This window comes from Oryzias latipes, chromosome 17 (genome assembly GCF_002234675.1).
Source record: "Oryzias latipes chromosome 17, ASM223467v1".
In the NCBI taxonomy this organism is placed as follows: domain Eukaryota; kingdom Metazoa; phylum Chordata; class Actinopteri; order Beloniformes; family Adrianichthyidae; genus Oryzias; species Oryzias latipes.
This window is the reverse complement of record NC_019875.2, coordinates 18,311,782-18,325,779: the sequence shown is the minus strand read 5'-3', so window position 1 is coordinate 18,325,779 and position 13,998 is coordinate 18,311,782. Positions and strand designations below refer to the sequence as shown.

General features: G+C 41.9%; 1 protein-coding gene across 1 annotated transcript; it reads right to left on the bottom strand.

Annotated features, from left to right (window-relative positions):
- Positions 1–3,899: 3,899 nt before the first annotated feature.
- Positions 3,900–7,673, bottom strand: LOC105356216 (somatostatin receptor type 3-like). The gene is made up of 2 exons (XM_011486609.2): positions 6,704–7,673; positions 3,900–4,951 (listed from the first exon to the last, which is right to left on the bottom strand). The coding sequence occupies exons 1-2, from the start codon at positions 7,174–7,176 to the stop codon at positions 4,264–4,266; spliced, it is 1,161 nt and encodes a 386-aa protein (XP_011484911.1). The 5' UTR covers positions 7,177–7,673; the 3' UTR covers positions 3,900–4,263.
- Between the last annotated feature and the right edge of the window lie 6,325 nt (positions 7,674–13,998).

The following is a 13,998-nucleotide window of genomic DNA, read 5'->3' as shown; positions in this document are numbered from 1 at the left end:
CAGAAGAGACTTGTTTGGGCTAAAGAACACAAGGAATGGACATTAGACCAGTGGAAATCTGTGCTCTGATGAGTCCATATTTGAGATTTTTGGTTCCAACCACCGTGTCTTTGTGCGACTGAGAAAAGGTGAATGGATGGACTCTACATGCCTGGTTCCCACCAATGAAGCATGGAGGAGGAGGTGTGATGGTGCTTTGCTGGTGACAGAATTGGGGATTTATTCAAAATTGAAGGCATACTGAACCAGCATGGCTACCACAGCATCTTGCAGCGGCATGCTATTCCATCCGGTTAGCGTTTAGTTGGACCATTGTTTACTTTTCAACAGGACAATGATCCCAAACACACCTCCAGATTATGTAAAGGCTATTTGACCAAGAAGGAGAGTGATGGGGTGCTGCGTCAGATGACCTGGCCCGGTCACCGGACCTGAACCCAATCAAGATGGTTTGGGGTTAACTCTGACCACAGAGTGAAGGTAAAAGGGCCAAGAGGTGTTAAGCATCTCTGGGAACTCCTTCAAGACTGTTGGAAGACCATTTCAGGTGACCACCTCTTCAAGCTCATCAAGAGAATGCCAAGAGTGTGCAAAGCAGTAATAAATTCAAAAGATGGCTACTTTGAAGAACCTACACTATGACATTTTTTCAGTTGTTTCACACTTGTATGTTATGTATATAATTCCACATGTGTTAATTCACAGTTTTGATGCCTTCAGTGTGAATCTACAATTTTCATAGTCATGAAAATAAAGAAAACTCTTTGAACAAGGTGGTGTGTCCAAACTTTTGGTCTGTACTGTACTCCTGTGTGTAATCAGTACAACAGTGGATAAGTCAGAGCATCAGTAAACACAATCAATGGAAAAGGGAGCGATCCTCTCAGCATGCCTGCTGAGCTCGACTTAAATTCGAAGCCTCACTAATCTGCTGTCTTAATTAAGCCTCATCAGGGCATCGGAGAGCTCCGTCTTGCAGTGTAACGGTAGCAAACGAGGATGACAAAGATAAACACTCTCATTAACCAACGGGATGGTATTGACTGAACACCCCCCCCCACCACACACACACACACACACACGCACACACACACAGACACGCACACACGCGCGGTTAATCTGGACACCGTGCTTGGAATATGCAGCCCAGGAGGTGCTTAGGCTGCAGTGACTAAGGCAGAATTGATGGACACCCACAAGGGCACAGATGACTTTATCTGTCATCATCAAATGACTATGTCTATTATGAAAAGAGCTAGAATTGGTTCAGTGCACTCTCCCACTGAGCACTGGGGTATCCGGGCCATTTTACGCGGTGGCCAAGGTGGAAGAGAGGAGGGGGGCCTGTGTGGGATTGCTGCAGTTTGAATGACAGGTGATCAATACATGCACAAACATTAGCTCACAATGTCACCTGCTTAGACCAATGCTCAATAGAACCCTAATATTTTTCAGATTAAAGAAAGAACAAAATGTTGCATGTCTGCATATGGTTCATTTTTGTCACAGATTATGTAAAAATAAAAACAAAAACCGAAAACTTCATACAATGAATTGCATTAGAAAAACATGAATGCACAAATCTGGTAAACGTTGTTTTCAATTTATAATAAAAATGGGATTACATTTGATAAAGTAATTGTTGTAAAAGCTTGTTACACCTTAAATTCAATGTAAGAAACCCCCCAAATCTCTACATGTGGTACATCCTTGTGTCTGGGTGCAACAATATTATATGAACTTCTCTGTTCCTGGGGAGTTTACCATATTTTCCACGATAAAGAGCGCACCGGAGTCACCACAGTCTGGCTTACTTCTTAGCACTAAAGTCAAACATGTTTATAACTCATTTGAAAACATCATATTGTCTGTAAATCACCCAAACAGAAAGACACAAAAAGCAGTTTTATTCAAAATTATTTAAAGAATCATCATGCAGAAGCTCTCCGGGTCATCTGTCGGCCAGCTGTTGTATTTTTGTGAGCAGGTCCGAACCAAGAGCGGGTCGGAACCAGGCGAGCTGCTCGTCCCTGTGCTGGCTCCCCTGTACTGACTATTACGGTCGGCAAGCAGTAAACAGGACAGGTTCATAAAAATAACTTTAAAAAATAACATTTAAAAAAAACTATCGGGCTGAGTATTAAGTATAGAAAAGAATCTAAATGTAGACATTTTTCAAGTAAAGTTCTATGTGACTATCGACCCGCGTCATCGCCATGACTCCCGCCGGCGTGTCATCCCAACCATGTTCCAACCCAGGTAGAACATTTAACGATGGAGAAATTTTGGGAAAATTGAAGTTCCTAAAACAAACATAAGTGCAACTATGTAAACTCCCAACCTTTTAGTAACATGTTAAAAAAAAACTGTCTGACACCACTACATGTTAGCTGCATTAGCGTATTCACAACACCTATAACTCCCAACCTAGTTTGCAACATTTTAAAAACCAGACTGACACAGCTAAAACAAAAGTTACTGTCACTACGCTAATTCCCAACTCCTAGTTAGCTTCATGTAAAAAACCTTGTTTACAATATGCAAAAAAACTGAATTTTACCACTAAAACAAACATTACAGTGACTAGGCTAACTCCAAACCTTTTTAGTTTATTGTAGTCCGACACCCCAAAACACTAGCTGTGTTAGCTATTTAAAGTTATTGACAATTAAACCCAAACACGTTCGGAACTTTGAAATAAAATAGACTGACATTTTAACAGTCTGTATGCCTCAACATCTGCAAGCACAGCCAGTGTCAATCCTTATATTAGGCTTTCTAGTACGAGGTGCAGTTATTGATATTATTTTGTTCATTTAAGACTTTAAAGCGTGCCTAATAGTGTGGAAAATATGATAATGCCATCATTGTTGCTCAGCTTAAGCTTTGATTTGGTCTCCAGCAATTCCCTGGGGAAATATGTGGGCCCTCAGTTTCTTAATGTTCACCAGCTGGTGTCCAATTTTGTCTTTAAGGTAGGTAAAGTCCAGTGAGATTGACAAATCTGCAAAGATCTGCCTACTCAGGGAGATTTCTTTCTAAAGAACTTTTAATCAGTGAGTTTGCAACTTCTTTATTTAGCTACGACTTTTTTTGAACCCGTCATCTGACTTTCAGCAGTGGGTTATTAAACTCCATCCCTCCGCTATGAGTAATTCTTGCCCTTTGTGTCATGATGTTATTAAACCACTCTTCATGCAGATTGGTTTCGCTTGTTCACATGTAATTTTCACAAAGCGGCTACGATTTCTTTTGTGTTTAAGTGTCTCGCATCTCTTTTGTTTAGACGCACTTGGAGCTCAGAGCTAAACGAGTCGGCCTCTGTTGACGCTCGTCAGAAGTCAAGGAGGCCTCTATTGAAGAGGGTATTAATAAAAACGTTGAGTTCAGACACCAGCGCTTCCAATCCTGGGAGACAGCATCCCCCGTGCTTTTGCTCTGTCGGGGGATTCGGTGATGGGGTTATGAGGTTCCACCGTGTGTTGTGATGTACTGCCTGCTTTCTAATGGCCCCCAGTTGAAGCTGATTTTCTACAGCGCGTGTTCCATTTGTCATATTTAATCAGTGAACTATGGGTAAATTGTTGTTTTAGTTAATAAATGTGTCTAAAAAATTAATTCTGAGTGGTTTGAAAGGGAAATCACTGGAGCTTGCGTATACAATCCATCTACTGATAAAAGAACCAGTTATTGTGGGTTCATCTCCCGTTCTAGAAGTCCTATTTCAAAGTTCAGTGAGCTGGATCTACAGTATAACCCTTGTGCTATCCAATGCACTTTAACATTGGGAGTGGGGTCATCTGGACCCTGAACCTTTTTTCTTCAATGATTTGTGATCTTCACTGGTGTCCATGGATTACATGAAATCCTTTCCACCTTTATCCACCTTTGTCCTGGTAGGCAGAACACGTCAATGTAAGGGTGGGGTGTTCTGGACCCCATAAGATAGCACAAGGGTTAAACCACATTTTGAACTGTAATATGAAAGGTGAGCTTCTTGTCGGGTATTTTCAATTATCTTTGCATTTCCGGTGTCCCACTCTCCCCTGCCAGCTGGCTACTGCTAGCATGAGGTTTCTAAGTGACCCTGGCATTGTAATGGTGTTTTTATGGCCTTTAATGCGCTTCGTCAATGGCAAACTTGTTTTCTTACTGGCAGCTGACCATGCCGTTGCCAAGCTATGCATATATGCAGTGGGTGCAGTGCATTCCAGAGCTCCTCGGATGGAAAACATGGCTGTGAGACTTTTACTGGGCCAGCCTTCATTTGGTGAGTGACTGAGTGTTCGAGATTGGCAGGCACGGAGGGTGAGCTGGGGTGATACGCCTGGGCGGGGCAGTTTTTTTCTGTAGCTGTTCTCGAATGTAAGATGGCAGGAGAGCCCTCATCTGACGCACAGCGGGACGCGACAGCAAGAAGTACAGGGGGGGGCTCCAGCACGGTGCCAAGCACACCAACACAATGGCCGTTAAGGACGCCACCTCCCACAGCAGGGTGACGCTCGTCAACCTTTGCTCGTTGGGTGCCAGCGAGGATGCTGACAAGTACAAAGGTGGAGTGATGGCGAGCTCCATCCCGGATCTAACGGTTGGAGAAGCTGCTGAACTCTCATAAGGCGATAAAACGTTGACAAACTCAAGCACATAGTATGGTAACCAGCTGATGGCGAAAACCAGTGTTGACCCAATGAGCAGAGCGGTGGCTTTCTTGTTGCGTCTGTCCGCAGCAAGCGTTCTCCTGCAGCTGTGGAGGTGCGAGATGATGAGGCCACAGTTGATGGCGATGCACAGCAGAGGGGCCACGTAGTAAATCAGCAAGGCGGGAACCAGAAAGAACAGCCACTGCGCTCGGCCGACCGCCCAAGTGCATCCCCCGTTGAAGTTGATATAGGTGACCTTTGGTAAAGCCATGGCTAGGGACACCAGCCAAATGGCCACTACAGTGCACAGCCTATGAAGAGATGAAGACATTGGGTTAGATCAGGGACATTACATGTTGAACCATCTGCCAACAATCTTCCATTTTCTTAACCCACTTAATTCCTTTCAGGGTTATGGGGTTGCTGGAGCCTATCCTAGAATGGGCAGAGGCGGGATGCATCCTGGACTGGTTTCAAGTCCATCGTAGGGCCACAATAATATTTGTATTATTTCATTTGTGAAATTTCCACTTGAAGTCCCTCTCTGATCATTTTTGAGCTCTTTTAAAAGCGGTCCCAGTAGACTGTTAATTATGATTGTGCTGATTTTAGGCAAAATAAAAATAATAAAAAATGGCTTTCTGCAGAGCGAAAATCTTTTAATAGAATTTTGCCTCTAAGTTTTTGGAAGGACAGTTGGCACGGACCAGCCCCGCCCCCTTTTCCATCCCCCATAACTGAGCTACAGCATCTGTTTATGTGCTCTCCCAATAGCTCACAGCCCCCGCACCACCAGCCTAAAATTACAAGTGCAACAAAAATTTGAGCCAGACACCAGGTCAGACGAGAAAAACAAAGACTCACATGGATCTAGTTGTCTAGCGAGGTGCATCACAATGGGGCAGAGCAGGGAACTTGTGCCCCGCCCAGCATATTTTCTACACAACACATGCAAGCTTTTTCCAACTTCTTCTGCTCCTGATTGAAAATAATTTGAATAAAGAAATTCCTAGAAATGCAATTTTTGCTGAATTGTCTGTACAGATGTCAGCCTTCCTCAAAAAAAAAAGGCCACGAGAACATGATGAAAACACAACTTTCATCAGAGTGAGTCTGTAATGACCAGAGTATTTCCTACTAAATGTTTTACTTTTAGTCTCTGTGAGCAACCAAGATAACTTTCAGCTGGATCATTATTAACTGACATGATTTTGCTGTTGCAGCTCAGCAACAGACTCCATGGCTTTTGTTAGTACAGCAACACTTCTGGGCTGCCTTATAAACGTGATGCTTTATCTCTGATGGACTTCCCCTAATTTCCTGGAATAGCCCCTATTCTCAACCCTGTTGGCAACTATATACAAGAATATCATTGGGCGTTAAAAACAAAAGGATTTTTATCTTCCAGACATGTTTAGCTGTCCATTCAATGATGCCAAAACGAGAACATTTACTACCATTGCTCAATGCTATGGGCCTTATAAATAGCATGACTCATTGGACTTATTTGCTCCATAAATAAGAAATGAAGGTGCTAATTTTTTTTTTGGCAGATTTGGTGTGTAGGGACAAAACAAGATTCTCAAGATCGTTCTAAACGTGGCTTAAGCCCATGGTGTTCACACTGGAGAAGCAGGGAGGGGCTATTTCTGCTTCTTCTCCTTATGTCCGCCACCTACAGTCGGAAGAGTCTTGCTGTAAAATGTCAAAGTGGTGCAAATCTGGTGAACCTTGCTCCAGGCTTTTTCTTTCACAGCTCTATTATATGAATGACTTGGTGTCATAAAATTCCGGCCGGACACAAACCCCAACTGTTCAATTTTTCCCCGTGATCCATCCAAAAGGGATCTTTTGGATCATCTTTCCTGTCCCAGACTGTACTAAGCTCAACCTAGTTTAACTTTTAAAGCTTGTTCAGTGGTCGTGCGTTTTGTACGCAGAGCCTGAAAACTGTTGCGTAGCGACGCGTGAATCCGAGAGTTTTGATCGCAGGAGACTGGAACGCACATTTACATAGACTTTTCATTTGCTTGAGGGTGGTGTGAACGTAACCTAATACTCACACTTGGGTCAGACTGGCAGGGGGTCTCATCCGGGGTGCGACGATACGATACCTCAGCACCGATAGCGCTGCTAGGCTGAAGATCTCCACTCCTACAGTCACCGACGTCATAAATCCCAGGAGAACACAGGTGGCCCCCCCGAGCTGCCAGTTCTGGAAGCGAGCGCTCAGGAGCACACAGGGCAGGGTGAGGAGGGCACCCAGATCCGCCAGGCTAAGGTTGAGAAGCAGGATGGAGCCGGGCTTGGAGCGACTGCGGCGGTTCTTCATCAGCACCAGCCACAGCAGCAGGTGGCCCCCCACCCCCACCAGCAGAGAGACCAGGCTCACCAACGGCAGCACCACGTTGAAGGAGATGGTGGTGTTGGTGGATACCGCGTTGAAGAGAAGGTTGACAATGGCAGGCATGGTCTCAAGACCATCTGACAACACAGCACTGTGAAAAGAGAACATGTAGATTTTGGATTCACGCATCTCTACGAAGTTTTCACCTTAATGTTCAATAATGTGTGCAAGAACATAGAACATGCGGGGCTTCACGTCAGCATGCTACAGCTTCCAACTCTGCCTCTGAGGCGTCTTTATTGCAGCGAGCTGGTTTTAAGTTTCTCATTGGCCTCTGGAGGACGTCAGAGAGCAGACTCAGAATTGATTTTTTTCCCAGTCCAATCCTCTTTTGATCTATTTTTCAAAGTGTTCCCAGTGGTCTATTAATCATGATTTTAACTAGGCCTGCACAATAAATCGCAGATTTACCGTTATCGCGATGTCAAGCTGTGCAATACGCATTTCGCAAAAGACGGCGAACAATATCCGAGCTATTGAGCCGTACAGTTTTTCAGAGCATGCCAGCTCAGACGAGGAAAACGAAGCCGTACACGGATCCATCTGTGGACGCATCAGCATGGAGCGGAGCAGGAAGCTTGTGGTCCGGGCAGTGTAATTTATACATCCCAAGTATTTTTCAAACAGCATGTTTTCGTCTGCTCCTGATTCACAATCATTTGAATAAAGAAATACTCAGAAATGCAGTCTTAAGGCCCGTACACACCGGGACGAATATTCGCCAGGCGTTATTCGCCAGCGTTTTTCAACACGTTTTTTGTGTTCACACCCAAGCGATTTTCGCTGACGATGAGCCGAGTGAACATGCAATTTCATTCCCTGACATTAGATGGCGCTTAATGTAAAACAAAAATACCCCCTGTACACAAGGTGGCGCTGCGCAACTTTACGCTTCTTAAAGTCGCTTTTCACTCAGAAGAAGAGAGCAAGTATTTACGCGCTTGTCAGAATCAAACAAAGAAAACATGAATATTTCAAGCACCAGTAGCTCTAGCTCCAGTTCCATCGATGAATAAATTATTGTTCTGTTGAATGATGAAAGACGCCGGAAAAGACGCCTATTTTGGGTACATCCCATAGTTACGAGAAGAGAAGAACATGGGGAGTTTTATCGACTGGTACAAGAGCTGAAAATGTACCATGAGCGTTTTCGGGGATATTTTAGAATGTCCGTCAGTGAGTGCATCTTCTTAGTCTTATTTCTTCGCGGCAGTGTTGACGGTACTTGGCGTCTATCTTCTTCGCCATTACGTATGTGTGCTCAGCAAGACAGTTTTGTGTTTGAGCGCCCCCAAGTTGTGTATTACTGTAACTTCAGAAGCTCCAGACACGTGTGCAAAAGCGCCATTCTCATTGGTCGTATAGTTTTTGACGCAGCGCGTCAAACCAAAAAACGAACCCGGGCGTTTTTAAAAAAATGCCGCTTTTACGCGTGGCGTTTTGCGTCGGTGTGCACACTCACATTGGTGCACTTTGTTTAGTCACGAGGCGTTAAACATCGGCGAATATCGCGCGCGAAATTCGTCCCGGTGTGTACGGGCCTTTAAGTTTAATTGTCTTAAATACCATCAGAAAAATGCTACAAGAACCTGTTAAAAACACCAAAAACATGATTTTGGGTGTCTAAAAAGGTTCCACAGATGCGCATAACATCAAAATAATTGCAGTGGCAGATGATGCTTCAACAATGGTCTGTTAGATGTTTGTTTTGGTCAGGTATATTTTTGTTTTTAATGCCGTGCAGTTACAGTTACATGAGGGCTTTCTACTTAAAAAAAAACGTCTTTTTTAAAATCCTTTTCGTTATTTTTTAAACAGTCGCTCATAAAAGTCTGATTTTTGATAAGAAGACAACGTGTTGTATTTTATTCTATTGAGATATATATTGTAAATTATGATAAGTAAAAAGGACAGATATAACACTTTTTTGTACACATCTGGTGTAAATGCTTTAAAAATTGGAACCAGTTTTTCACCTCAGAGGGTCGGCAGGAGCCTGGAAACATGATGGAGGACGGATAAAGACAGATTCTTGTTGTAAACTTAATGCACAAAGGCTGCAGCACAATGAGCTAAAAGAGAGTGTTAGTATAAAAAAGAAGAAATAGTTAAACCATCGGAGAATGCTAGTTGATGGTGTGAAAAACAGTAAAACGGACTTAAAAATGGATAAAAATGCTTATATTTTCTCATTTTTGTTGATTTTAGGTTTCTTTTTTACATAACAGATTCATTGAATATTCAATAAACACTTTATTCTGAATGTTATGTTGGAAAAAAAAGAAGAAGAAAAAAAAGACATCCACAAAAAAAAAAAAACTTTACAAATGAAGGATGTCATAAAAGATACAAAGGGACATTAAACAGACAGATTCATTTTACATTTTTTCTAATATTCATTGGCCCCTGAATGGTTTTTTTATGAAATTCGTGCATAATTTATTTCCATTTTAATACTATTTAAGAAATACATTTTTTTTTGGCCAAAATTCAGTTTTTTAACTGAACTCAAATTCCAGCCTCATCAAGCCATCCTGCGGTGCTGTAATTACCCCCTAAAAAAGCAAAAAAAAAAGGAGGACGAAATGCAAAATAGTAGCAGATGAGGAAAGATAACAATAGCAAAAACGTAAAAACCTATCTGCAAATGTTAAGGTTTTAAGTTTTTACATTAAATGGTGAGAACGAGGATAACTCTACATGTTAAATGAAATAAAACTGTCTTCCTATCAGCATTGACTGGAATATTTGAAACACATATTTTTTGTTTTGTGATTATTTTCAGACAGGAGGTTTTGTAGGTAAAAAATACAAAGTTAAAGAATGAAAAAAAAAAGCATAAAATGTCTGACATGGAGCAAAATATGTGGTTTCCCTTTTAAAACCTCTGATTTGCAGCCAACATTTAGGTTTGGGCTGCTTTTTTGTTCCAAACATATTAATTTCTGTCTCACACTTTGTATTTTGACGTTTTGCAACATCAAAATCTGTCATTTCTCATTTTGGAAAGCAGTTAAATGTAGATTTCTTTCTGCTTCACTAAATCTTTCTTTTGTCCCAGTCAGCTGGGCTGCAGCTGCAGGCAGCTTCCTTTCCAAAAATGTTTAAAAAAAAAGACATAAAATCGTTTCTACAGCAAAACATTGTTGTTGTTTTTTCCTCATAAGTTCTCTAAATTGTTTTGGGATCAACCCAAGAGGTCACAGAGTTCAGGTTAGTTCCTCTAAAAAGGAGCTGAAAAGCAAAATTCAGAAAGAAAAAGAAAAAATGTAATAAAGTCTGTGTCTCATGGGAGATAAAGCAAAAGCCAGGAAAGCCTGACCCAGGTGTGGACCGTAGGCTTTAAAAGAAAATGAAGATCTCTGAAAGCCGAAACCGCGGGGAAATAAAAAGAGAATGTTAAATAAATGCGCCTCACTTACTGCGAACTGTGACCTGCTCCCGGGTAAAAGCCCTTGTTCCAAATCAGCTGCCGTGCTGGATAAACAGGAGAAATGGAGGGCAGTCACCTGCATGCCTCCCCTGTCTTCACTCCTCTGGACTTCCCGTCCTGTCCGTCAGCCTCACACGCGTTTACCTTTTAGGTTAGACGGCAGTCGGAGCTCCGCTTTCCAGGGGAAAAAGCTACCGGATAGTTAGGTGGAAAAGCGGGTGAGCTGCCGCTGAGTGTGATGAAAGACAATGAGCGGGAAAAGTACTTCTGCCATTTTATTTTGGCCACGTTTTACTGAAGGCTAATTAAAAAATCCATGATAAGAGAGGGTGTCCTCTGCAGTTTCATGGTAAAGATGATGAAAGTGCTCATTTGTTTTACGATTTAATTATTTTCTGCAGCATCCCCGTTTCTCCTGAAGCCTTTTGGATTCTTTTTCTGGATAACTTTTAGCCAGCAGTGAAAACCGTTTTAGACATTTTAACCCTAGAAAGTCCAATACAGTAAAGAATCAACAGAAAATTCATTTTTGGGGGAAGTTTTTAATCCCCTTGATGAAATGCACAATTATTTTTTTTGGAGTTGGGTTAAAGAAACCTAACCCTATCTCAGTTTTAGAAAAATATATAGATTATATGTTGGGTGATTTGGTATGTTTTTTTTAATCTCAATGATGTTAGTTGAAGATGCAAAAATATTGATGTGTGTTCAGTGAAAAAAAAACAGCTTATTTGCCCACTGTCTCAAATTTAAAACACACATTTTTAACTATATTCTAAAGAATTAATTATTAACACATTTTGAATTATTTCACTACGGAAAGTAGTTGTGTAAAACTGAATAACAATAGATGAGTCATCATAACAAAGTTTTTAAAAAAAATTGGCTAACATTTTCCTGTCAAAAGGGTTTTTCGGGTTTCATGGAAAAGCCCCTCTACTGCCCCTAGCGGATGGGTGATGAACTACAGACCAAATAATATATTATTTTAAGGCAAGTCTCTGGATTGTTCTAATGAGGCCTCAGAAGTGCGCATATCAAATATGATACAGCTGGCTTTTTGTGATTTTTGAGCAGTTTCTGGTTCATTGTAGAATTATTGCGTGATATAAAAACAAATATCAGTACACAAAAGAAGGGTTGTACTAAAAACAAGGATATAAGCTTTGCCACAAAAATGTGTTAAAAGACCTTTATTCTCATTTTACTAAGCCTTTCAGAGTAAACAATATCCATGTTCATCTTCCTGGACGGGGTTGTTCCTCACTTTGTGATGTCACAGTGTGAGAGCCCACTCGTTTTTGTGGATTGGGAGGGGGGACAACTCAGAGATACGTGAATGGATTAAAATACCGTTTGCGGGTTGTTTTTTTTTGGGAGGAATGAACAATACAGACTATTAATAGTTAAGATTCTTTTCCTATTTTCAGGTGACCTCTTTTTACAGTGTAGTTATCACAGTTTTCACAAAGCCTTCTTTAAAAAAAACCCCCAGAGTTTTGTCTTTTCGTAGAAATGGGGAAAAAAAAGAAAAAGAACAAACGGCTGCAGAGTATCAAAAACAGCAGAGAATGCAAACACCCACGTAGCCACACCTGGTCACGCTACACACAAAGCAGATCTGATCCCCACGGGTTGCATGCCGTGCGGTTAGTGCGACACGCGCTCGTTTTCAGGAAAACAAACAGAAGAGGGATGGAGCAGGTGGCAGGAATGGGTGGAGGAGCTTTCAGAGCAAAGCACATGCCGGAGTGGGAGGAAGGATGAATGAGATGAGCGCCTCCACTAAGGCCCACATGGAAAGTGTCAAACACGTCTCTGTGGATCGTAAAGATATGGAGGCAACACGACATGAAGCTTTTTATGAACCTGAGAGGAAAAACACAGCGTTGGTGAAGAGCATTGAATGGAGGATGACGTTAACGTGCGTTGGGAGTTGGGTCATCTAGACCCCCTAGACAGTGCGCTGAACCTTGTTTCTTCAACGATTTGTGATCTTCACTGGTTTCCATGGATTACATGAAATCCTCTTCACCTTTATCCACCTTTGTCCTGGTATGAATAACACCTCAATGAAAGGGTGGGGTCATCTGGACCCCACAAGATAGCACAAGGGTTAAAACCCTTTGCTGTTACCTGTTACACTGTAAAAACAGGCCCCTTAGAAATAAGTCAAAATGTCCCACCTCATTGGCAGATTTTCTTTAAACAAGCAAATATAATAAAAATAATAATGATCTGCCAATGGGTTAAAAGGTCTGGCCAAGAATTTTTCCTTTCGGAAAAAAATTCTAGTCACTCAGACATGTTTTCTTGACCCTTGTGCTATCCTAGGCACTTTAACATTGGGAGTTGGGTCATCTAGACCCACTAGACAGTGCGCTGAACCTTTTTTCTTCAATGATTTGTGATCTTCACTGGTGGCCATGGATTACATGAAATCCTCTTCACCTCTATCCACCTTTGTCATGGTAGGGAGAACACGTCAATGCAAGGATCGGGTCATCTGGACCCCATAAGACAGCACAAAGGTTAACCCAGAAGAACCTTGTCCCAATTTTTCTTAAAAACGAAATCATTCAGGATGTACTAAAGTGGAGCTCAGAACCCGTTTCTGATATTTTTCTGTTTCACAGACATCACCGTGGGTCCTTAATGCTGGTTTCCACGGGTCCGGTTGAGGTGTGTCCATTAGGTTAAACAAATAAAACGGAATGTTCAGTAGTCAATCAGAATGTTGGCACCGCCTCCGTCACATCTGCATCTGACGTCCGTTTCTTGCGCGATGCAAGCTTTACGCAGGAGTTCTCTTTTAAGTCGGTTGACGCGTCACAGGAAACAGGTACAGGGTTTCAAAAATAAAAACCGCCTTTGTACTCTCAAAATAAAACTATCAAAATTTGTTTTATATTTAAGGTGGCGTGTCCACGCAATAAGTAAGGGAAAATGGCCATACGGAATGTGCATTATCAAAAATTAGCGCACGGCGTGGAAGCCTGAACCGTCCGCTTGGCATCCGACGGTTGCTTCCATGAAGTGCGTTAATTTCTGATAATGCACACTCTGTCGGCCATTTTCCGGATTATATCATGATCGCTTACAAAAGAAATAAAACCGTTCTTAGTACTTTATTCTTATTATTTTTTCAGTTTAGATCACAAAAAGTGGACTGTTTCTTACGTACTTCAGCGGCAAAGGAAAGTGTTTTTGTCCAGATGATGAAGCTAAGGTTTGTTTTAAAGAAGCCGGCGCAGTGATACAAAACATTTAAGCGATGTGACCGGAACTTCTCTTTTAGCCGTGCATTATCACTTTTTAATCCACACCTGGCAGCCAATCAGATCCCCGCTCCCCCCAGCCAGCTGTCGCCCCCCCGAGCGCGACTAGTCTGCAGCTCACCGCTCCCCCCAGGGGATGAGTCAAAATGCGGAAAAGAATTTCCCAATTGTTGGATAAATAAAGTATCAATTATTTCTTTTGTTATTTTATTAAAAAAGCTTAACGTAATTTATGACACA